The sequence below is a fragment of the Blennius ocellaris genome (assembly GCF_963422515.1).
Source record: "Blennius ocellaris genome assembly, chromosome: 5".
In the NCBI taxonomy this organism is placed as follows: Eukaryota; Metazoa; Chordata; class Actinopteri; order Blenniiformes; family Blenniidae; genus Blennius; species Blennius ocellaris.
The window spans coordinates 11,079,819-11,103,467 of record NC_137654.1 but is presented as its reverse complement, the minus strand read 5'-3'; the positions used below and the strand labels follow the sequence as shown (position 1 = coordinate 11,103,467).

The 23,649-nt window shown below is 41.3% G+C and overlaps 3 protein-coding genes across 5 annotated transcripts in view; all 3 read left to right on the top strand.

The window, feature by feature from the left end:
- Nucleotides 1-226: 226 nt before the first annotated feature.
- Nucleotides 227-1,143, top strand: LOC308129986 (transcription factor HES-2-like; the record flags this gene model as incomplete). The annotated part of the gene is made up of 3 exons (XM_080496144.1): nucleotides 227-418; nucleotides 522-705; nucleotides 815-1,143. The coding sequence occupies exons 1-3, from the start codon at nucleotides 332-334 to the stop codon at nucleotides 1,141-1,143; spliced, it is 600 nt and encodes a 199-aa protein (XP_080352270.1). The 5' UTR covers nucleotides 227-331.
- Nucleotides 1,144-10,481: 9,338 nt separating this feature from the next.
- LOC308130399 (transcription factor HES-2-like) lies at nucleotides 10,482-11,375 on the top strand (the record flags this gene model as incomplete). Its single annotated transcript, XM_080496764.1, has 4 exons — nucleotides 10,482-10,571; nucleotides 10,662-10,757; nucleotides 10,875-10,962; nucleotides 11,065-11,375. The coding sequence occupies 4 exons, from the start codon at nucleotides 10,482-10,484 to the stop codon at nucleotides 11,373-11,375; spliced, it is 585 nt and encodes a 194-aa protein (XP_080352890.1).
- Nucleotides 11,376-13,111: 1,736 nt separating this feature from the next.
- acot7 (acyl-CoA thioesterase 7) overlaps nucleotides 13,112-23,649 on the top strand; it is a gene marked incomplete at its 5' end in the record, with an annotated part of 57,533 nt that continues 46,995 nt past the window's right edge. For 2 of the 3 annotated variants that reach the window (XM_080496250.1, XM_080496249.1), the window contains 3 exons: nucleotides 16,763-16,914; nucleotides 18,458-18,575; nucleotides 21,657-21,813. In XM_080496250.1, the coding sequence (XP_080352376.1) occupies nucleotides 16,763-16,914; nucleotides 18,458-18,575; nucleotides 21,657-21,813 (427 nt within the window). Of the gene's footprint in view, nucleotides 13,279-16,762; nucleotides 16,915-18,457; nucleotides 18,576-21,656; nucleotides 21,814-23,649 lie in introns of those variants that run through there. The other variant, XM_080496251.1, reaches the window with a different exon arrangement.

The following is a 23,649-nucleotide window of genomic DNA, read 5'->3' as shown; positions in this document are numbered from 1 at the left end:
CAACGTGGATAGTTTTAAACGCAATAAAGCACAACACCGTCACGAAAGCCTCGCATACCGCTGTATGGACGCAGACCACACACCCCCCAGCTCCGGGACCAGATGGTCCCAAGTGGACAACCTCCTTCTCCCAGGGGTCCCCCCCCCCAATCCCCCTCTGTCCCCTCCCTGTGCCAAACCCCACAGCGCCATGGCTTGTGCTCCCTCCCCTCTGACGCCCCGGAGCCACATAAATAGGAGGCTCCGCAGCTCCCCTGCACACTTCCACTTAGCAGCTCCAGGAGCAAGTATCTCCCCTTCAAAAAAAAAAGCACAACAAGCAGCAAACGAAATGAGTCCCAGCATGACCGAGGGCAGCCAGCATCTGCCGGCGAGATCCACCGTGGCGCAAAGAAAACAAGCTAACGAGCTCAGAAAGGTAAGAGAAAGAGAGAAACTACCGCTGATCGTGTGACAGGAAACGAGTTTTACACTCGATTTGGTTGGAGTCGCAGTAAATAACAGATGATCTTTCCCTCCAGACTCTGAAGCCCATGTTGGAGAAGAGAAGACGAGCTCGCATCAATGACAGTCTCAACCATTTGAAGAGCCTGATTCTCCCACTTGTTGGCAAAGACAACGCACGCTACTCCAAACTGGAAAAAGCTGATATTCTGGAAATGACCGTGCGCTTCCTCAGAGACCTGCCGTCCACTTGTGCCAAAGGTGCGCATCTTCTCCGCACACAGATTACACAAAATCCACCAGACTTCTTCATACTTTCTTCATGTCTATGCTATGTTACTGATCAAACCTCTCCTTTCCTTTCTTCCAGACTCTGCAGACAGATACAGAGAAGGTTACAAAGCCTGCCTGCAGCGCGTCTCCGCCCTGCTTCCCAAAACGAGCCTGGATCAAGACGCGTGCCAGCGCGTGCACGACTTCGTCCAGCAGTCCATGTCCACCACCGTCACCCCAACCTGCCTGAACTGCTGCGCACAGAGCTCCAGGACTTTGCCTCAGATCCAACAGAAACTTCTGAGTCTCAAATCCAGCTTCAGCTCCAGACCGGAGAGCCAGTCTCGCGACTGCCGCGCGGCGGCTCCCGGCAGAGCGCAGTCCGGCCCGCAGCCCGAAAGCGAGGCCATGTGGAGACCTTGGTAGCTTGGATAGAAATACATTGTCTTATTTATTCTACCACGCTTTTAATTGTTGGTTCTTTTAGTGATAAAAAAAAAGAAAAACATATCCTGTATAATATGTGAAATGAAGATTTGACTTGTTTTGCATTGATGTCAGAGGGCATGGGCACAGATCTCACAGAACCTGAAGTCTATGAGCTTTTTTTGAAAATGCAATCCTCTTTGGGGTTTCAAAGATACGGGTTGTAAGCAACACATTTGTAAAACCCCAAGGGTTATTTTCTTTGACGTTTGCACAATGGACTTAAAAGTATTTTGGTCTGTGCAACAGAGTAGTCTGTAAACACTATGTGTTAATAGGATGACGTTCAATGATGTGGAAACTTGCATTTTGTGACATTTCCAATCTTTTGTAATGACACGATATTTTCAATAAATGAAGAAAAACGTACATATTCCTGTTGTGTAATCCTTGGTTTTGTGGTTGTTGAAAAGGGGTAATAATCACAGAGAAGCTGAGATTCCTCAGTGAGAGGATTCCCAAGGTAAAAAAAAAAAAAGAATTAAAAAAAGGCGCGCAGACTCATGAAGCCACAGGTCAGGAGGAGCCCATTGATGCTGATGAGCAGCTGCTCCATTGTTGCGAAGGCGAGGCGCCTCTCTCAGTTGCCGCCAAATCGGTGGGAAGAAGTGAGCTGGTTGTGTGGTGGGAAGCACATCGTGATCTCTGCAGTGGTTATATGTGAATTTGTATTTGGCATGACCCCAAAACAGATCAATTGCAGTATGCTGCCACGACTGAACTAATATATAAATGAGATCAGTCAGTCAGCCTGTTTAAAACTCACCATTCTTAAATGATTTTACATTTACCCTAGAAGCTGTAAGTTTTATGTAATATCTGAATCTATCAAGCCATATATACCACCTTGGCCACATATATGTTTCCCCCCCTATCCCTCACTCTGAAGATAGATAATTGTAGACCCATTCAGCTTTGTACAAAGCTGTTAGAACAGTTCACACACATTCATTGAGAAACGATTTACATTTACAAGTATTTCCAAATCATGAACATCTGTGAAGTTTTCACTGATTTGATTGAATCATTTATATTATTTGAGATTCTGCAGACTTGACAGGCTGTGTCTTTTATATAATTCTGAAATCATTAAATAGTTGTGTATTAGGAAGAATATCAGTTTGCCAGCAAGTAAACCCTATCAGCAACAGTTGAACAACTCAGTCATTCATTGCTTCAGTTCTGCACGATTATATTTCTAAAATCAAAAACTACTGGAGTTTCAGATCAGATGTTACCAACCTTTCTTCCTTGGAGCCCCCGCCCCCAGGATTGCGTCTAATAAAGGCTGAAGACCCTTTCCCAAATTCCTGATTTACCAAAACATTAAAGTGAAGCCAAATTCTGGCAGAGACAGCCTCTCTTGAAAGCTTTTAAAATAAAAGCAATGAGCAGTTTCTCAGATTTTCTTATATATATATTTTCTCATAGAAATGGTCTAAATGTGATTTAATTTCAAATGTACTTTTGCGGAGGGATTGGTTGTTTTAAGCTGTAAAATGAGGGAAGTTTCTTTTGTTTCATTTCACAACTCCCTGCTCAGTGAGTCCGTGTAAATCTGAAAAGGAATCAAAGTTCCGGCCTTCTGTCATGAAAACTAGACTGTAACTACTTCTTGAGCTGAATTATTGAGATCAATTATTCCACATAATGTGCATCTTCAACAATGTTGAGTTTCATGATGTTGGACAAATAAAAACAAACATTTAGCTAATTATGGTATCTGTATTAGGAAAACCATGTCTTCAAATAAGACCCTGGAAGTGTGTGTTCAGGGAGTCATGGAATCAAACCTTTTAGGAAATCAATGGATACATTTTTTTTTATTCCTTGCTCTGAATTCAATCAAATCCCAATGTTCAATATTGCTGAAACAATAAACTGATTACTATATAATTGGTTCACCCTCATACAAATCATCAACAGTGTCATGTGTGATGTATGTGTACATTTTGAACATGTGTGTGGTTCATAGTTCACTGTTCTATGTGACTGACAGGCTGCTGGAGCCAATCCCAGTGTATCATGGCTCAGGTTAAACATCCACTAACACAGATCTGGGTCTTGTTTCATTTTTTTGAAGCCTGATGACAGATTGATAATGTCACTCGCCAAACCTAAGCCTTTAAAGAACACTGGGTGTTTTGGTTTGAACTGAGCCCTGCTGCTGTCTTCTCAACAAATCCATTGGCGAAATGACAAAAACAAATGTGGCTTTATCAGTGAGGATACTGGATTGGAAGCGGCAAAGTGCCGACACGCAAACATTCTTTGGGTCACTAAAGTGGAGGCAACGAGCCTGAAGTTATTGGCGATGCTGTTTGTTGGCTGACATAAGTCCTGGGATGATGGGGAAGGTTGTGGAGTTTCACACTGGATGAACTGAAAATGTCAGTGAACAGCGAGGCCACTTGATCTGCACAGCCACCAAACAGCAGCTGTGGGTAGCTGATCTGGCAGCGCTGCTTCTTTCAGATGTGCTTAAAAAAACAACCTTCGTCCAGCCTCATATAGCAAAGAGAGGGTAAGTAGGCAGATGGTGGGGGAAGGGCACAGGGGGCTTCTACATGTTCAAACTGCACAGAAAGATCATAAAGGCTGCGTGCGAGACTGGGCTCCTCATCTGGTGGGGAAGTGGCTCTTTTTGGTTTTTTGTTCTTCCTGGTTAACTGCATGGCGTGTTTTGAAACATTTTATCACTTTTTTTCAGATGCATCTTCATTTTCTCATAAGATGTTGTGCCTGCACTTTAATGTTTGAATGATTTTTCATCAGAAAGAATACAAATCTGCAAAATTCATTTTAGGCAGTGAAAAGAATAATACCATAATCACTCATATTTGATCTGCATTTCAAAAAGAGAGAAACCTGCAGTTCCCAGAAACAACTCGCTGAGGCACAGGGAGAAGATGGAAACAAAAAGGTCCTGTTGGCCTGCATGACTGGAACAGGGACAGAGAATGAGTTCAGCTGTTTTATCTTTGTGTAAATTTATCTGTGCATATTTCTGTTTAGGATAGTAGAATGATTCAATTTGCTTGCTATAGAATGCAATGTACTTAAATAGAATACAACACAATAGCACTCATGGTCATTCTTTCCAAATAGCAAAAGCAATAGAGCTTAATGGAATGGTTTTAAGGTTGTCTTTTGTGTGTGTGTGTGTGTGTGTGTGTGTGTGTGGGGGGGGGGGGGGGGGGGGGGGGGGGGGGGGTTGGTTGGTTGGCTTGATGCTTTGGGGTCGAAGCCGCTTCTTCCTCTTTGTGGAGGTTTTAAAGAGTCTGAGGCTCCTTCAGGAAGAACAAGTGATGTTGGAAGAGTTTTTTTGTTGTTCAGCATTGAAAATATACAAACTCATTCGACACTTTTGCAAAAAACAAAAACAAATGACTAACCTTAGCCCTTTATCAACCCATACTCCTTCTGATATGATAAAAGCGCCACAATTCTCGCTTGATTGAATGAAATATCGGAGAGTCGGAATATCAGATTATTGACAGTAAAGTTTAAAACATTGCTCTATTTCTCTTCCAGTCAACACATCTCACGAAGGCAATGCAGCTCAATGTCAACATTTGAATTACATTCAAGACTTCGTGGAAATTCTTTCTGGTGTATCTTCTTATATTTCTTCTTTCTGGAATATTTCTTGAAACACATTTATGTTTTGCTGTACGTAAGACCAACATCCACCTGAAAGGACAATTTCTTGCTCAGATTACTGTAAACTTTTAGAAAATCACATCAGCTTTAGACACTCTGGAATGATAAAGAATCCATTGTTGGATCACTGTACGCACTCAAAAAATCAACTCAGCAATTTTTCAGTTTCCATATCAGATATATGGTTGATTAACATGAGCATGTTGAGTTTCTTGTTGTTAAAGCGATCGTATTAATACATGTGGTTCAGATAATATGAATAAAGGGGATTCAATTATTAATATGAATAGTGAATTAATGAAATTGCATTAACTCAAATTATTTTTGTGTTTGTGGAAATGACTGAGAATGATTTTTTTCAGTGTATGTGAGGAAAATGTATCTATGTTTGCAACACACAAAGAATTACTGCAGAAAATGAATGTAATCTCAACCGAAAGACCATTTTAATGAAACCTTCTGGTGCAAAATACCGTGAAACGTCCAATAAACGTTCACCTGCAGCAATTGCTTTATGCATGTTTGTACAAACTCCCTCTGACAGTCTGGCTTTGAGGCTCGTCTGTGAGGAATGAGGAAGCTAGTTTTCATGGTAGCGTCACTGATATCTCAGCTCAGGCCTCATCAGTCTCTGTTCTTGTCCTGTTTGATCTCAATGCTGCACTTGATGCTATTAATCACAACATCCTATTACAGAGACTAGAACACATCAGGTACCTAAAGGTGCAGCACTAAACTGGTTTCAATCACATTTATCAGACAGGTTCCACTCCGTTCCTGTTCACGATAACTCTTCAGCTCAGACTGAAGTTAAACACGGAGTTCCACAGGGTTCCATCCTACGCCCTATGCTTTTCACATTATACATGATTCCTGCAGGGAATATTATCAGGAGACACTCCATCAACTTCAATTACTACACAGATGATACACAAATCTATGTATCTATGAAACCAGACGATACTAATCAACTTTCTAAACTAGAAGCTTGTCTTAAATACATAAAGGCTCGGATGAGCCGTAAATTTCTACTTCTGAACTCAGATAAAACTGAAATTATTATATTTGGCCCAAAACATCTGAGAGATTAACTTTCTAAATATATAGTAATACTAGATGGTATTACTTTGACCTCCAGTTCCACTGTGAGGATCCCGGGAGTTTTTTTTTTTACCAGGATTTATCCTTCAACTCACACATTAAACAAATCTCCAGGACTGCCTTTTTTCACCTACGCAATATTTCCAAAATTAGAAACATGTTAACTCAGAGTGATGTTGAAAAACTAATCCATGCATTTGTACTGTCAGTGTAGATTATTGTAACTCCCTGTTATCAGGGTGTCCAAATAACTGCTTAATCAACTGTCAATTGATTCAAAATGCTGCAGCAAGAGTCCTGATGGGAAGTAGCACAAGATCACATCATTTCAATATTAGCTCCTCTTCATTGGCTCCCTGTTAAATCTAGAATAGAATTTAAAATCCTCCTTCTAACTTATTAAGCGTTTTACCATCGGGCACCACCATATCTTAAAGAACTGTTAATCCCATATCTCCACAGCGGAACTATTTGTTCTTAAGTGCTGCTTACTGGAGGTTTCCAGGTTTTCTAAAAGTAGAATGGGAGGCAGAGCTTTCAGCTTTCAGGCTCCTCTCATGTGGAACCAGATCCCAGGTTCTATTACGGAGGCTGACACTGTCTCTACTTTTAAGGCCAGACTCAAGACTTTCCTTTTCCAAGCTTACAGTTAGAGCTGTTTCAGGACACCCTGGACCATTATAGCAAAGCTGCGGTACGTTAAGACTTCTGGAGGCCCTAAACTGAGCTTCTTTCCTTCACTCACCACGTGTCACCAATACATGTCACTAATATTTGCCTCTCTCCTGTTGTTTGTGCTCTCTGTGTGTCTCTCCCTCTCTCTACCGCCCAGCAGGATCTCTGACAATGGAACCAAAGTTCATGGTCTGAAGCCTCCTGCCCTGATCCATCTTCACAGTGTGGATCTCTGTCTTGTCTGTCTATCCTGTTCTTTTCTCTCATTCTACCCTCACCCCAACCGGATTAGCAGAAAACCACCCACTTTAAGCCGGGTTCTGCAGGTTTCTGCCAATGAAAATGGTAGTTTTTCCTTTCCACAGTCGCCTATCCTTGTTCACGTGGATTTGTTGGGTTTCTCTGTAAGAATGCCATGAAATGACTTGTCTGTATTCGCCATAATATAAATAAATTTGAATTTGAATTAATTGAATTCGAGATTTTTACCATTTGCTTGTTGATTTGGCAGCCAGATTAAAGCTTCGTGCGGACCGGTTCTGGCCCATGAGTCTTATGTTTGACACTCCTCCTTTATGCCATGTAAACATGAACACATGAACACATGGTCAGTGGATATATATATATATATATATGCGTAGTATTTTCTCAAGATTAATATGTAATTAAATGCAGCGGTCTACTTACATTTACCACAAGGTAATGACTTACACCATGCCTCTGTTGAAATTCAAGCATAAAAAGGACAAAAAAAACAAACACAAAATCCCACTTTTAGTTGAGTGAAAAACCTTTGTTTAATACATTATTTTATCCCTCCATCATCTTCCTCCTCTACTGTTACGGCCGTCTTTGTCCTCTTTACATCCATGAATGTTCTTGGTCTTCAGTTTCTCCTCGTGCAGTTCCTTCTCCCGTGTCCTTTGTTCTATATGTTCACTATCTCTCCTCAGCACATGTCCAAACCATCTCAACCTAACCACTCTGGAAAGAAGAGTAAAATAAATACTGTACAAAATGTTATCGATAAGGATTTGGGGCATTATGCTTTTTAATTTAATTTCCAAACGTTTCAAAAGATACTAAAATCAACACAAACATATAATTCATTCATTCATTTATTAATTTATTTGAATGTGACAGTGCATATTAATGAACAGACAACCAGTGTAAATATGGGGGTTTAGCTCTGAGCTCATTTCCATCCGCTATATCATCAAATATTTCATTTTCTTTAAATATATTTCATAACTTTTCATGAATTACAGTATTTGTTCCTGAAGCATATATGTGTTTCACATGAATACGTTTAGTCGCATGTGAATATACTTCATTTCTGCCTCTTCAGACCTGTTGTTGGTCATATGGAGTATGTGTTTATGTGTTTGTAAAGGTCGATGTCGGACTCTATATCTTCTTTTGTTTGAGACTCGAAGAAAACGCCGAAACCACCCGATATCTCCCAGCTCGCACCACGGAGCCGGTAAAAGTCACCAGTTTTCTCCCCCAGCCCTCCGATAATTCCCATGAAGTGTCGGTACACTGTCAGACAAAAGGCTCCCTGTTATCCGACCTGCACAGATGGGTTGCAGACGCCGAATTTGTTCGAAAAGACAAAAGGGGGCTCTAACTGTAGAGGTGCCGACCTCTCCATCCCACTTCAACCCCCCTTTTTTTTTTTTTACCATCATCCTCATCATCCTCATCACCATCCCCGAGTCCCTGCGGGGAGGTGCGGGGCGCGTGCACCAAGTGTGCCTCTCAGTTTGTCACGGCAGGGCTTGGCTTTGTTGAAGGATCATGTCGACTCGATGCTTTCCATCACCTGCTCACTGTTTTGTGTTCACATGTCTGGATGTGTTTGTTTATTTGAAATGCTCAATAAATACAAGTTTAAATCCATCCAAATCTGAACTGCATTTTTGCTTCCAATGATGAGTCACAGCAGAGTGAATAAATCAACCAGCGGGTGGACTGCAAAGTATAACAATGATAAAAGAGCACACTTGATGTTTGATAGTTTTTCAATAAAGGATGCTTAACATGCCCTCTGGACTGCAAAGCTTTGAAACGGATCATGTGCTTTCTCAAACATCTTTCATCTGCATGAACAGATTGAGCTTTCTGTGTTGTCACCGTGCAGCAGCGATAAACAAGCATTTCATGAAAGCTTGGACGCTGAAATATCAGAGTCAAGCTGAAAGAGACAATTACAGCAGGGAGGGAAACAGGAGGGGTCCGAAAGGTTTCTTTCAGTTGGACAACATGAGCCCATTACAAGCATGCAGATGGGATACCCACGCCAAAACTGCGTGGATATAAAGTGTCGTGCGCGTTAACTTTGGAGAATGAGTGTGCGCCTTTGTGTGTGTTGTGTGTGTGGGTGCGCGCACGATGCGGATACGAGATGGGCAGGGGCTACAAGGGGATGGAAGGATACTTGCTGGAGATGAGCAGGAGGGTGGGGGTGGGGTCATAAATGGAGGTTAAGGGCGGGTGGGGTCTGTAACAGACAGACATCTGGTCCCCGTGGCGCGTGCTGTGCGCGTGGTTCCCCTGAGTGCAGTGGCATTTAAAGGGTTGTCACGTTGTTCTAGTTTTTATTTAAAATGTAAAAATGATCCGGTTGTCTTTCAAAATTTCATACACACCCGACAGGGAACAGTGCTCCAAATACACGCGGAGACCAACTCAATCAAAGTATTGAAAAAACTAAACTAAACTAAAACAACAAATCAAAGAAAACTTAAAAAAAAAGAAGAAAAATTACAGTGATTGCACAATATGCCTATTGTGAAATTCAGCATCACCACTCACTCTTTGTTATTCAGCCCCCACCTCCCTGAATGTGGGTTTGGCAGGAGGGGGATGCACCCTACAGGTACAGACTCCCCCCGGGCAGAAACAGCATTAAACGTCATATGCAAAACTATTGTTGTCAAAATCTAACAGCAGATGTTATTTGAAAGTAGCTTGGCTTGGGTACGTGATTGGAGAAGGAGTCTTATGTATGTGGATACTCAACATGTACACAAGCCTGACCCCTATGCCAGCAACCCATGTATTGCATCATGTTGCTCTGAGTGAACTTTATTCAAAATACATAGCATAGTATAAAAGATAAATTTAGAATTACACTCACACACACAAAATGATTACGCCCACAGAGAAACCTCAACATGGAATCGAAACACACCAATCAGCAGACAAACAAAAACTTCTTAATCGATGCAAAGTTATATCTCTCTGTGTTGAAATTTTTTTTTATAATACATCTTGTAATATTTGATACAGAAATGACAGTATAAATGTGCGTTATATAGTCGACATTCTGCTTCCAGTCACCTCAATGCCGTGCGTAATTACGCACGAAAGGCGCATGTATCTAATGAACAATGAACATTATTTATATGTAAATCATATAAATTATATGTTCAGTTGTGTAATACAATATAAAATGAAAAGGTTGCAATATTGATATTTTCCGAACGAGTAAAATGGGTTGAATTTGTGGCTTATTTACGCACACACTGCTTCAGTTGTTTTTGACGCAGGTTTTGTTTAATTTGTTCTGCAGATCATAACGCAGACACGCACTATAGCGACGCGTGGATTAAAATAGAAGACAGATGGTTATCATAGTAAATGTGATGCTTTTGTGTTGTTTTTCGTCAAATACAGGGCCATTCCCAATCGTTAGGTTGGCTTGGGGGCGTACCCGTGACGCACGGAAACCGACGCCACGGACCTGGATAAATACCACGGCTCCTGGCAGTTTGAGTCACATTTGAACTGAGATCAGACTTGAACACTTCAGCCACACAAAGCCGACGCAGAAAATGTCTCCAAACATGACTTGTGAAGCTCTCCCGTCTTTTTCTCCAAAGATGACTGTCGCCAAGAGGAAGGAAGCTCTTGAGCTGAGAAAGGTAAGCAGCGTGACCGAGATGTGTTTCATTGTACTGATTATTCCTGTTATTCTACGAAAATGTAAACTAATTTCTTTGTCTTCCTTTCAGACTATGAAACCACTGATGGAAAAAAGAAGGCGTGCGCGTATTAACGACAGCCTAAACCATCTGAAAAATCTCATCCTTCCCCTCACAGGCAGAGATGTAAGTTCATTTAAAACACAGTAAACGCAATTTGAAGATATAATCCACTAAAGTTAAAACGTAAAGTATAATGTACTTTCCCAGATTTTAACATTACAATATCATTTTTTCCCCCAGAAAACTCGCTACTCCAAGCTGGAAAAAGCCGACATCCTGGAGATGACTGTGAGGTTCCTCGGCGACATCCCTCCTGTGAACACCACAAGTGAGTTTTGGTTCTACTTCTTCAACATAACACGTAGACAAATGAAGAACTCGGAGATTTTGTGAAGCAACACAACTAATTTTCTCTCACCCTTTCTTCCAGACTCTGCAGACAGTTACAGAGAAGGTTACAAAGCCTGCCTCCAGCGCGTCTCCGCCCTGCTTCCCAAAACGAGCCTGAACCAAGACGCGTGCCAGCGCGTCAATGAGTTCGTCCAGCAGTCCATGTCCGCCACCGTCACCCCAACCTGCCTGAACTGCTGCGCACAGAGCTCCAGGACTTTGCCTCAGATCCAACAGAAACTCCTGAGCCTCAAATCCAGCTTCTGCCAGTCCCGCGGTGGAGCCGCGGCTCCCGGCAGAGCGCAGTCCGGCCCGCAGCCCGGCGGCGCCGCCGTGTGGAGACCCTGGTAGAAATCTCCGAACTGTAAGAAGACCGCACGGCGGTTGATGTGTAGGAAACGTGTCGATATAGCGTCACTTGTATATACGCACAGTGATTCAAACCGCTCGGTTTCCGTAGATGAAGATCGTGACTTCATCGTTGAATTGTCCTGAGTATCATATACTCCCGTTATGCGCACGAGTCTGTTGTCCGGTATAAGTTGGCAAGTTTAGACAGTCGTATTTTCTGAAAATCTGCATGTATGTATACGGTAACTATTTAGTCCTCTTCGTGGGCTAAGTGAATAAGGGCCACTGAAACAGCCCTGTAAGACCCAAGGGGTCATTGTATGTGGATTTGCACAATAGACATCAGTGTTCTGAGTCTGTGCAGACGAAATATGTAGACATCAAATGTCTCACCAAGTATCTCTGTTGGGATATGTTTTTATTGTTTGCTATTTTCAGCAGACGTTGTATATATATTGTACACAAATAAAAAAAACAAAAAACAACAGATGTTGTGACTCTTGTGGTTTTTTTGCTGTGACGTCAAATTGATGTGACTCACACAAAGAGGAATTTAGGATTCAAACAAACAAAGGCATGGTCGTGTACACTCACCCAGCATAAATTAGACGGGCTGCAGCTCAGATGTATCAAAAGTGTGATGTGGGCCTAAAAGCAGGGACACTCTAGAGGTCGGACGGATTCATTTACCCATGTTGATCTTTCTCTTGACGTTTCTTTAAACATTAAATTATTTACTTTAAGAACGAAATAAAAAGTCAGAAATCACCAGTTATTTTGCACAAACGGTTTAGAACCAAATTCATTGTGAATGTAATAGAAACAAAGTCAAGATAAACGTCCCTGATGACATTTGCAGATTGCATATAAAAACTACAAACCTTCTTATCTTTGAGCAGCAGCAGTGAACTAAATCTTAAAAATGTAAAAAACTATTTTACTTCCTGGCTCAAGATAAAGCTTGTGCCACACAGTCTCCCACACTTTGAAAAGCAATGACCTGAAACAGAAACAGAAACATAAGTCATTTAAATAAGTAATAAGTAATTTTTTCTCCAAAAAAATGACACACAAAACATTAAAACCAGGCGACAGACATGGTTCGAGGTAGCTATAGAAGATGGATGGGTGATATCTTGAAGTCGCCATTTGTGTATAAGATGTGTATGTAGTATCATGGTTATATTATGCACATATTTCTTTTCGTTTTCTATTTGTTCCCATTCTGCTACATTATCAAAAATGTCTCTGACGTAGGGCAATATAAGCTCATTTTTAGTGTTTGTGACTGTCTCTGTGTTCGGACCTGTCCAGTGAGTGTCTTTCCTATTACTCATTGTTGTTTGTGACTCTCAGTTGGACGGTATAGATTATAAAATACATTGATAGTAAATCTGTCGGACTGAGGTTGAGGTTAAAAGTGTTCACAGAACGCGTCATGGAGCCATAAACGTTTATTAGATGCGGTCTCTGCTGCCCTCTTCTGGGCCACAGACCGTGATGCTTTCAGTTTCAGTTGCACAGTCATGCTTCGAGCTGTGAAACGTTACTTTACTTATAATCTGAGTGGATGTTGCGCAAATTGCTTCCAACAAGCATCGATCAATTTAGGAACATCAAAAAAGATGTGTTTAGTGTGAATCGGTTGTTGCTCTCTGGATGTTTGCCTCTGAATGTGAGGCTTCCTGCAGACAGCGTGAGAGAGAGAGAGAGAGAGAGAGAGAGAGAGAGAGAGAGAGAGAGAGAGAGAGAGAGAGAGAGAGATCCAGCTCTCTCCTGCACATCACACCGGAATCTCGCTGCAACACGACACCAGCAGCTCCGCGAGAATTCACCTCATCACACCCGAAACCATGTCGGTGTCCCGGATGCACGAGGCAGCATCCCCTCTCCAGATATGCAGGTGGGATTTCGACGCAATAACTCGCACGCGCTCACGATAACGCAACAGGACTTTGACCGGACACCGGCTGAGCGCGAGCTGCTGACCGACCGGATGATAAAGCCAGATTATCCTCAGCAGGTTGAGCCGCTGCCTCATTCCCCGTCCCGTCGGAGCTCGTCTGTTTGACTGAAGCGGGGTTTCATAGTTAACGGAGGCTGATCGGTGAGCCCGAGGTTACTGTCGCCGCCGTGTCGTATGCGATGACCTCACACCGTTAGCACGCGGTATCGGTCAAGGACACGGCGGTGCCACGATCGCTATAATTTTATCCTCGCTATGATAAGTTTCTTCATTTTTTTTTGTTATTAGTCAAGGATAGACTGGCTCATAAAATTCCAGTTTGGAGAGGAACAATGCTTTCTTTCTCCTCGTGGTTATTTATTTATGAAGAGTAAACATCCTTTTCTGTAAGAATCCGTGTCTGCTGATCAGAACAAGCCTTTTGGAAGTAATAAACTTCATTTCCCGGCCGGCAGCATGCGGATATAGAGTCTGGGGGACTTGCGGCTCATTTGTAGGAGGAGTCAAGTTTTCTCATTGTCCCTGCTGTCTGCTTTTAATGACGGACTCAGTAATAATAATAATAATAATAATAATAATAAGTCTTCAGGGGACACATTTGAATGAAGCCTTCTCATGTGCCTCACGCAGCATCAAAACAAACACACAGAACCCAAACAACAAGTCATGCACGTGCTATTTTTGTTTACTGCGTCATCATGTCATTCCATCCTGTGGTCATCCTGTTCCTCTTCTGATACAAGAACGATCATGCGGTAATATAGCCTCCCGGCTGATAAGTAGAACCCGAGAACCATAAAGGGACCTGCAGCTTTTGGAGAAGCTTTGAACGAATTGTAGTTTACATGACTGACCACTAGTTGGCGGTGTTGTCTTTGCAACACGTGCCTGTATGAGGTGCATGGAAAAAAAGAGAAAAAAATCACATTATTTTGAAAAAACAACAACTTTGTGAGCTGCTCAAGCAGCAGTCTTTGTATGTGCAGAAAAAATAATTGATTACACCATAGTGCACATAGAAACGTTTCAGAAAAGTGTTCCTGTTTGGGGAGCTTGGGGTCCTTCAAAACTCAGTACTGCGCCATTGTGTAAATAAACAGAAAAAAAAACATTAAAGTCATGTAGACGTTCATCACTGTCTCTTTGGTTCTTACTGGTTGTTTATTTTGTATTTCTGGCTCAGGTTTGGATGCTTTGCATTGCTTCTAGACCAAAACAAAAGACGTTTACATGTATGTATGTATGTACATCCATCTTTAGTACCACTATTCGTCTTCTTCTTGGTGTGGCTTGTGTGCAGGGCCTTACTTGGGATTTCAACAATCTGACCTGCCAAAGCGAATCACTGCTGACTGCAGGTGAAGGCAGGGTTCACTGTAGTCTGTCCATCACAGGATGAGACATTGACACTTACAGGCCTTTTGGAGGCAGCAATTAACTGCAAACCCATGTTTTTTTTTTTTGTAATGCACATTAGAGTATTTGAAGTAAAGACAAAATTGCACTGGAAGAAATTTGAGGTTGAAAATACAGTTTATGAACTGTGTATCCATACTCCTGTACTCACTCATACCAGGCATACACTACACAGTAATTATGTTAATTGTAATATTCATTTCCAAAGATCATGGATACAAGGAATCAATAAATATAACGTATATAGTATAGACGGCCAAGGAAGTCGGTCATTTTGAAAAGTTTTAGAGTGCAAACTAGTCCTACAGGTTAATTCCAATTTACCTGAAAATTGGCATGGCGAGCAAAGTTTCCTCAAACAAAGCAGCCCACAGATCCTGGATGAGTGATGAACTCCTCGGATCTGTTCAGAGAATCGCCGCAACTAAACAAACACCAGATTTTGATGCACTGGCAACAAAGGGGGAGTGTTCCCACTAAAAGTGAAAAGAAGCATTAGCCTTTTTAATGTTTACGTTTGATATGTATGCATGTGGAGCCGACCCGGCCCCTCTGTCAATTTTTAAATGTCAGTGTGGCCCCGGAGCCTAAAAGGATCATGAAAGTATAATGTCAAACGGCGTAACAGGCAGTGATGTGAAACTCTGCTCTACGTGCTTCAATCTGCCTGAAACTAAACATTTACCATCACAGTGCTGCCCTGAACACTTCCGTCTACTAATATCTATTCACAGTCATGGCGCCACATCCGTCCAAAAATCAGGTGACATTCTCAGTCAGAGAATGACCCGTTCAACGCAGCTTCCAGCTTTAATTAGTTTACTTTTATAAAGATAGATTTAAAAATCTTATGCACTCCTTTGCTTATTGAAGCCTATTGCTTTGGTGTGTCAAGTATCGTATTGCCATTTACACAGTCGTGGCGGCAGACAGTACATTCATTCATTCACTAACGTGACCACATTAATGACATGTGGTACCCGCTGCCCTTTTTAGAATTGCTTCCAGGTTTCTCTGCCTTCCTCACGGACAGCTTTTCTCAGCAGAGTCATTGGTTGTGTTTCAGAGGTGAAAACGGAAACATGTTGTGCCATTCAGCAGAGTTCATTCTGCTCAGATTTGAAGATGTGGATCAGATGTATTCATATTTGCATTAGTGGATGAGAGGTGCCTGTGTGCTTGATGATTGTCTCTCCTACCAGGCAATGTAGGATTTTTCAGCTCAAATACAGTTCAGGCCCCATATGTCATATAAATGTCTCATCTTCTTCAACAAGTCAGTGTTTCTGTGCTGGTGCAGTCCATGCCTGGGGAGGAAATGACACCAAATTGTAATTTCCCATCTTGCTTGATGCTATTTTCCTTTGCACAGGTAAAAGTAAAAAAAAAAAAAAAACTTCTCGTATTTATTTCAGTAGTAGAATTACGTTGTTTGAGTGTACTGGGATGAGTTGACACAAATTCTATGGGATATTTAGGATTAGAGGACATAAACTGTTTTCCTCTGTGTGGGGCTGCAGGAAAAAAATCATCTTCACCAGATTTATTGGCGGCTTTAGGTTTGCTTTTGACTTGTTGGTCTGTGTGAAAGTGGAGCCACCTGCATAGTGGAACAGACCAGTTGTGTGGAACTGATAAGGTTCTAATCTTTGATGTTTTCACTGTTTTGGACCCGATTTTCCTCTCTGCAAACAAATATTAAGACACACTTGCATAGCGGAATTAAATGAGGCAGGCTGAAGAAAAACTGACTTCCTTGATGTGTTTTTATGACACACAAACCTCAGTGTAATGATGCAGCGTAGTAATTATTGTGAAGGTGTGTTGAGATCCAGTTTGGCCAGTCAGTCGTGTGGCATGTGAGGCGGGGATCAGCCTCATCACGGTGTGACCTCGCTCCCGGCAGCGACGTCAGGGCCTGAAAAAGACAGGAGGCACGGCAGAGGAGATCACAGAGAAGAGAGAAGGCTCCGGACTGCCACAGTTAGTCAGGTAGTGCATCACCATGCGTTGCTTCAGGCCCCGGAGCGTCAAGCTGCCTGATGAAGTGGACAAGGCAGCAGAACGGCAGCTTGTTCAGAATCAGCAAGCGAGGAGAGTTTTTAATGGAGATGATGAAGCCGGAGCTCAGCCAGGCTCCAAATACCAAATCACCAGGTAGTTCACCTCGGATGCTTCTGACACTTTTGTTTTTTCCTCTAACTTGCTTAAACCATGTCTTATTTGTAAACCTCATTATATAGGATTTCAGCAAAAATAAAGTAAGTCAAGTTTATTTATAAAGCGCTTTTTACTGAAAATCACAAAGTGCTGTACGGAAATCTGAGCAATAATAACAAAATATAAGAATTTCATAAAATACATAGTCAAAGTGAAAGATTAATTTAGCCAGAAGCTTACTTGAATAAAAAAAAGTCTTTCAGTGTTTTTTAAAAGAGTCTGTGGATTCAAGCGTGCGGCGGGACAGGGGCAAGTCTTTCCATAGTTTCAACCCCAGTTACAATTTTGCAGGTTAAATTTCCTCGATTTGACTTGTTGCCTTTGTTCTTGTGATTCCACTGATTCTACTACATTCATGTGGATATATTGTTCTCAAAACTGTCTAAGTGTGATTTTAGTTTTGAATGAAGAATTCAACACTTTCCTCGTATTGACAGTTGTGTAATAATGGACAGCTTTATTTTTGACGTTGTACATTTTGGAGCAGATTTTTAATGGAAGTGAAAGCTGTGACTATGCTACGCGACCGTTAACGCGACTGGGGCACACCTCAACACGCACACACACGCACACCTAACAGTTTTAGCGATGTGACTCACAGCATTCAGTCAGATCTCTTTGTCGTCTGTTAGTACTTGTGAATTTTGATTTTGCTCATGACCTCTGCGTACGTAGGCAGATGAGACGGTAACTGGTCAGGCGAGTTGAACACGGGACAACTGGCTCCAGCTGATGTGCACGATGATGTAATCTCAGCGATAATACTTTCTGTGTGTGTAGGGAGTGATCCGGTCTGTGGATGCACAGGATTCCTCAACCGGCTCCTGCACACGTTAGGATTCATGCTTGAAGGACTTTATCTACGAAACGCATCACCACTGATATGCTCCTGGCTTTCTGCCTACAAATGTCTCAACTTCTTTTCTTTGGGTTTTTGTTCCAAAGCTGTTTTGAAGCCCACTTCAAGTATGCGTCAGTACAAACAGAATAAATCAAAACGTGCCATTTAGTAACGTGTTTCTGGCTGAATTTTAAGCTCATATTTACAAACTAATCCTGAGCTGATAGAAGTTGGGATGGCACAACACAAATAAAAGCAATGTTTGCTAAATTTAGAACCTCTTCTAAAACATCTAACAACAGTGTTTGAAAAAGCAAAACCTGTGAAAACAAACCAAAACAATGAAAAAAAATTAATGAAATGAATGGAAGCTGTGATGAAAACCTTTTTCTTCTGAATTTGTGGGGGAAAAAAAGAGCAAATCTTGTCTAAGAAATGGACTGCGACTAAAAAGAAACACCCTGACTTGTCTTAAAGTTTCTGTTTACTTTCATCTCTGTGAGTCAGAAAAGCTTTTAATCTTTCCGTTGAAGTGTGAGGAAGTTTCACAATTTAAGATGAGATCTAAATGCAAGAGGCGTGTGCTTCTTTGCTCTCGACAGCAGATCCACAGTGACTCGTTCTCTCTCTCCACGGCAGGATTATGCGCCCGGATGACGCCAACATTGTGGGCAATGTGCACGGCGGCAACATCCTCAAGATGATCGAGGAGGCTGGATGTATCGTCAGCACGCGACACTGCAACACTCAGCAGGGGGTGAGACGCCACCGCCGGGGCCCCCCGTGAACCACCTTATCCTGTTGGTGTTGTTGACGTTCCAGGGAAGCCGGCAGTGTGAATGGAACGGCGATGGTTTACCAGATCCCGGCTTTCTCAGAGGCAAAATAGATCCTTATTCAGCTCAGAAACATTGTAAAACAAAATCTGGAAAACTGGGTTTTCTTTCCTCAGTGCATTGTCTCCCTGCTGAATTTAAAGCCCCTTTATGATGTTAAACACCACAAAGAAAAGAAAAAAAACATCCTATACGTGCTGATATAAAGGCTAAATCATGCAATGTCTGAGGCTGGCCCTGCAGGTGTCAATAATGCACTCAAGTGCAACACATAAATATCACCGCAGTTAAAAATGAAGGTGATGAAGAAGAACTTTATTTGTTTTTTATTTACACTTTCTGATGAGAAGACTGAAATAGTGGGGGACATGGTCAGCTTCCTCTTTACCTACATATTCATCAGAAACACACGCAAGAGGGGAAAAAAGTACCTTGTGACACAAATGAAGTGAACTAATTAGACTAAAATCTTTTTACAGTATAAATTAGATTCCAGCTCCCCCCTATAAGAGAAGCTTGTTGGTACGGCCCACCTTAAGGCATTCGTGTCAGTCCAGCAATCAGAATTCAGCTTCAATGTTCAGCTCAAGGAATTATTATTTTTTTTTACAATATTATACTGTATTTTCTCAATGGTTTACTAAATGTGCACACTGATGTAATCGACCAAGTGCTGTGCAAACTATTGGAGTAAAGTGTGAAACTGTGTGTATGAGTGTGTTGATAATAAAATCCACATGCAGAAAGTAACTGCAAGTAACTGGTCCAAGATGTGGTTCAGTTGTGAGAACGTGAGAAAAAAAGCGAGAACAAGGAAGTCTTCCGTGTCGTAAACGTGAACTGGGAGACACACTCATAGTCAGACATGTCTTATTAAAAAAATGCTTTTTTTCAAAAGGTCTGATGAACAACTTCACTAAACTGCTCAGTCAACTTTATTTATGTAGTTGAAATAACTTTTTTAAAGATACATACATTTGTAAAGCCAAGTTCATTTATTTTGACCGTAAATCACTTCCTTCCTCTTCGTCTTCATTTCACTTTTCACCTGGTGAACTTTAGCCTGCTTTTGCCTTCATCATATTTTGCATATCGTCTCGTCTCATCGAGGTGTGTTTCCTCCTCTGAAAACAAACTCAGATTAAATCTGTGCAATCTGATCTCACGAAGACATGTTCAGCTTTGAGCTGAATAATTAAACGTGTTGAACTGAGATAAAGTTGAGAGTATTTCTGCTGCTTACAGCTAAAATACTTCTTATTTTATTTCATCACCCATAAACCACCTGGTATGTGTCAAGTAAGTTTATGATACAGAGGAACATACCAGAAGTGATAAATGATTTGATGGCATTTCACAATAAGATACACAAACTTAAACTTAGTGTGAATATCCTGAGGTTAATGGAACCCAATAGATTATTTTGGTAACATGATCCCATTTGAGATTTTAGAATAATATTCTTTAACCACTCAGATAAACCTCGTAGTCATATTAACAGAGCAGAACTTTGTACTTCAGGGGCATTTTGACTTTTCAGATCTCTCTGATTTCCTTTCACAGTCCAAAAACAAGTGTTTGAGATTAATTGGTGAAGCGTGAATGTGAGTGTGTGACTCTCTCTTTGCCCTCAATCAGCTGGAGGCTTCAAACCACTATAACTGTCACAGATGTATTTGTCAGCGTTCATTATTTCTTTATTCAAAAGCATATTTATTGAGGAATAATAAAGAAACATATGTTTGAACAAAGATATAGATAGATAGATAGATAGATAGATAACTTTATTAATCCCCGAAGGGAAATTGTTTTGTTGCAGCATTCTGGTTTATAAAATACAATGGAATAGAATTTAAAATGTAGGGAATAAAAATATACAAATATACAAATATAAAAATATCTGGGTAGGACATAACTTAAGAAATGAGCGTGAGTAATTATAATGAGGCTCTGACGGAGGTAGACGAGTTAAAAAGTCTTATTGCCGTGGGGAGGAACGACTTCCTGTAGCGTTCCTTCGAGCAGCGGGGTTGGATCAGTCTGTTGCTGAAGCTGCTCTTCAGCTTGTCCAGTGTTTTGTGGAGGGGGTGGGAGGGATTGTCCATGATTGCTAGCAGTTTTGCCAGCATCCTGTCCTCCACCACCTCCTCCAGGGTGACAAGCTTGGAGCCAACAACAGACTCTGCCTTCCAAAGGATGTTTTTCAATTAAGTAAGCAAACACTAAATCAAATCCAACTTTATTTATAGAGGACTTTTCATACAAACACAAAATTGCAACACAAAGTGCTTCACATGAAATAGAAAAAGTTAAATAAAATAAAATAGAAACACGTGCATGAACGCACGCACACACACACACACACACACACACACACACACACACACACACACACACACACACACACACACACACACACACACACACACACACACCCAACCACCCAACTAACCCCAACTGCCGTAACAAAATATAAAAACTGATATAAGATTGATGTAAGAAAATATATAAATATATATGTGTGTATGTGTGTATATATATATGATATCAAGTAGACAGTAGTTACAGATCAGTAGCTGATCTGCCTCTTGTTTTATCTTAAGATGCATAAAAAGGAGAACCATGTGTCGTCAGCCGCTTCATATCTTTTTAGTTGGACTGCAGATGCTTCACACACTTTCGGTGTCCAACAGAGAAATATCTTCTCCAGGCATCATGTTGTTGCAAGGTTTTCCCACCCACTCGTGTTTCTCGTACCTTGTTTGCACTTTTTGAAATCGATTGAAATCAGATGGAATAACGACATTTAAAAAATGCCATTTGAAATGGGGAATTCTAAAAAAAAACCTCGGAGGATGTTTGATGTCATATAGATTTGAAGCTCAAGAGATCATTTTCCCATCCAGCGATGCTTCTCTGCTAATCTCTCACGACTTCTCCACATGTACACACATTCACACGCGCATATGAATGAGTGAATGAGGCTCTCTGTCTTTCCACAGGACCGCTGCTTGGCAGTCCTGGCTCGGGTGGAGAAGACAGAGTTCCTGTCGCCCATGTTCATCGGCGAGGTGGCTCATGTCACCGCTGACATCACCTTCACCTCCAAACACTCCCTGGAGGTCCAGGTCAAGGTGGTGGCGGAGAACATCCTCACAGGTGACTCACTCGCACGGCAGGCACACGCCCCGTCGTTAAGGCAAGCCCATTGTTTGGAAGAGGAAATTATTACCGTGCTATTTAGACGCCGCGTTGCAGTGATGATTTAGTCTGAACTTGTTTCCGGTGTGATTGCTGCTCGCTCACCTTTAGCCTCATTCTCACCCGCATTCATGTTCTCTGACACACACACACACACACACACACACACACACACACACACACACACACACACACACACACACACACACACACACACACACACACACACACACACACACACACACACACACACACACACACACAGGGTGAAGTTTCTGGATATTTGTTCAATAGAAAAAAAAATCAGGCTAATTGGAGTCTTTTATTTGTCTAAAAAGTTTATATTTTATTTCTAATTATATTATTGTGCATTATTTGCATTTTTGGGGTTTTATCTGAATATTTGAAGAAAAGTGCCTGATGGTGTTAGTCTCTGTTTTCAACAGTAGAGGGCAGCACGCAATAAGAAAAATTAGTTCACTCTCACGCTACGTGTGGCAGAAAAAAAATGAAGCAAATCTATGTTGGTTTCTGAAGTATTTTACAATGAAGGATTCTGCCTTTATTTAGTTATTTACATTTTACACACACACACACACACACACACACACACACACACACACACACACACACACACACACACACACACACACACACACACACACACACACACACACACACACACACACACACACACACACCATAACTACTAATCATCTAAGCCAGAACATTAGTGTAACTGTAAACATGTCTAAAATAGAATTATGTCCCAGTTCCAGTAAACTCTACTGGATGTGCTTATTTGTTAATAAATCACTTGTAAGAAGAAGACGTAGAACTGAATCAGTTAAAACGACCCGTTCATCCTCTACTTTGGCAGATTAAAGTGTGAGGGACAGGGAGTCCGATTAAAGACACATCAATGGGCAGAAAGACAGCAACGGAAATGAAAAGGTGAAAAAGAGTGAGAGAAAGGAAGAGATATAAAGGAAGGAAGTGTGAGAAACAAAAGAAGTATCCCCAGATAGCTGTTGCCCTGGCAACAGGCCTGTACTGGTTGCTGGGCCGGTTGCTGGGCTGGAAGCGGGTTGACAGAGGCGGAGGTGTGGATGTGAGGTGGCAGGTGGAGAGCGGCGACCAACATGCAGGCATCACACTGGACAGCCTGTGAGGAAGGACCCCTGAAGAGAGCTGACTGAGCTCCATCATGGAGTTACATTATGAGGCTACAAGCAGGTTTTAGTCATTCATGCATTTACATTTCATTATAGTGGTGGGTTAGATACAAAATCCTACCAAGTAAATAAAATCCAGGAATGTTTTTTTTTTAAATCAGGAAAAAAAAAAAAAAATAACCAACTCTGTTTTGAAGAGAAAAAGGACAGACAATGTTTTAAATATCAAAAAAGTGGAAAGCCCATCGATATAGTATTAAAAATGACACAACAGTTACTTTTAAAAATCATAAACAAAGTTAATTAACCTTTGTTTTCATGCACATGGGAATGAAGTGTAAGTGCCGTGTCATGCAAGTGACTCAATACATTTTATTTAATTTAGCATTGTTCACAGATAAAAATCACAAAGTGCTTCACAACAGTGCACAATAAGACAAATTACTTCACGATAACGTAATAATAAAACACAATGCAACATAAAACAATAATTGAACAGCTCTGTATAAAATTGTCCTCAGCTTCTTAGGAATGTAGTGTAATGTGATTACTGTTTTGTACTGAAGACTTTCCTCAAAACTTTATATGTCATTTTTGAAATGACACTATTGAGTAGAAC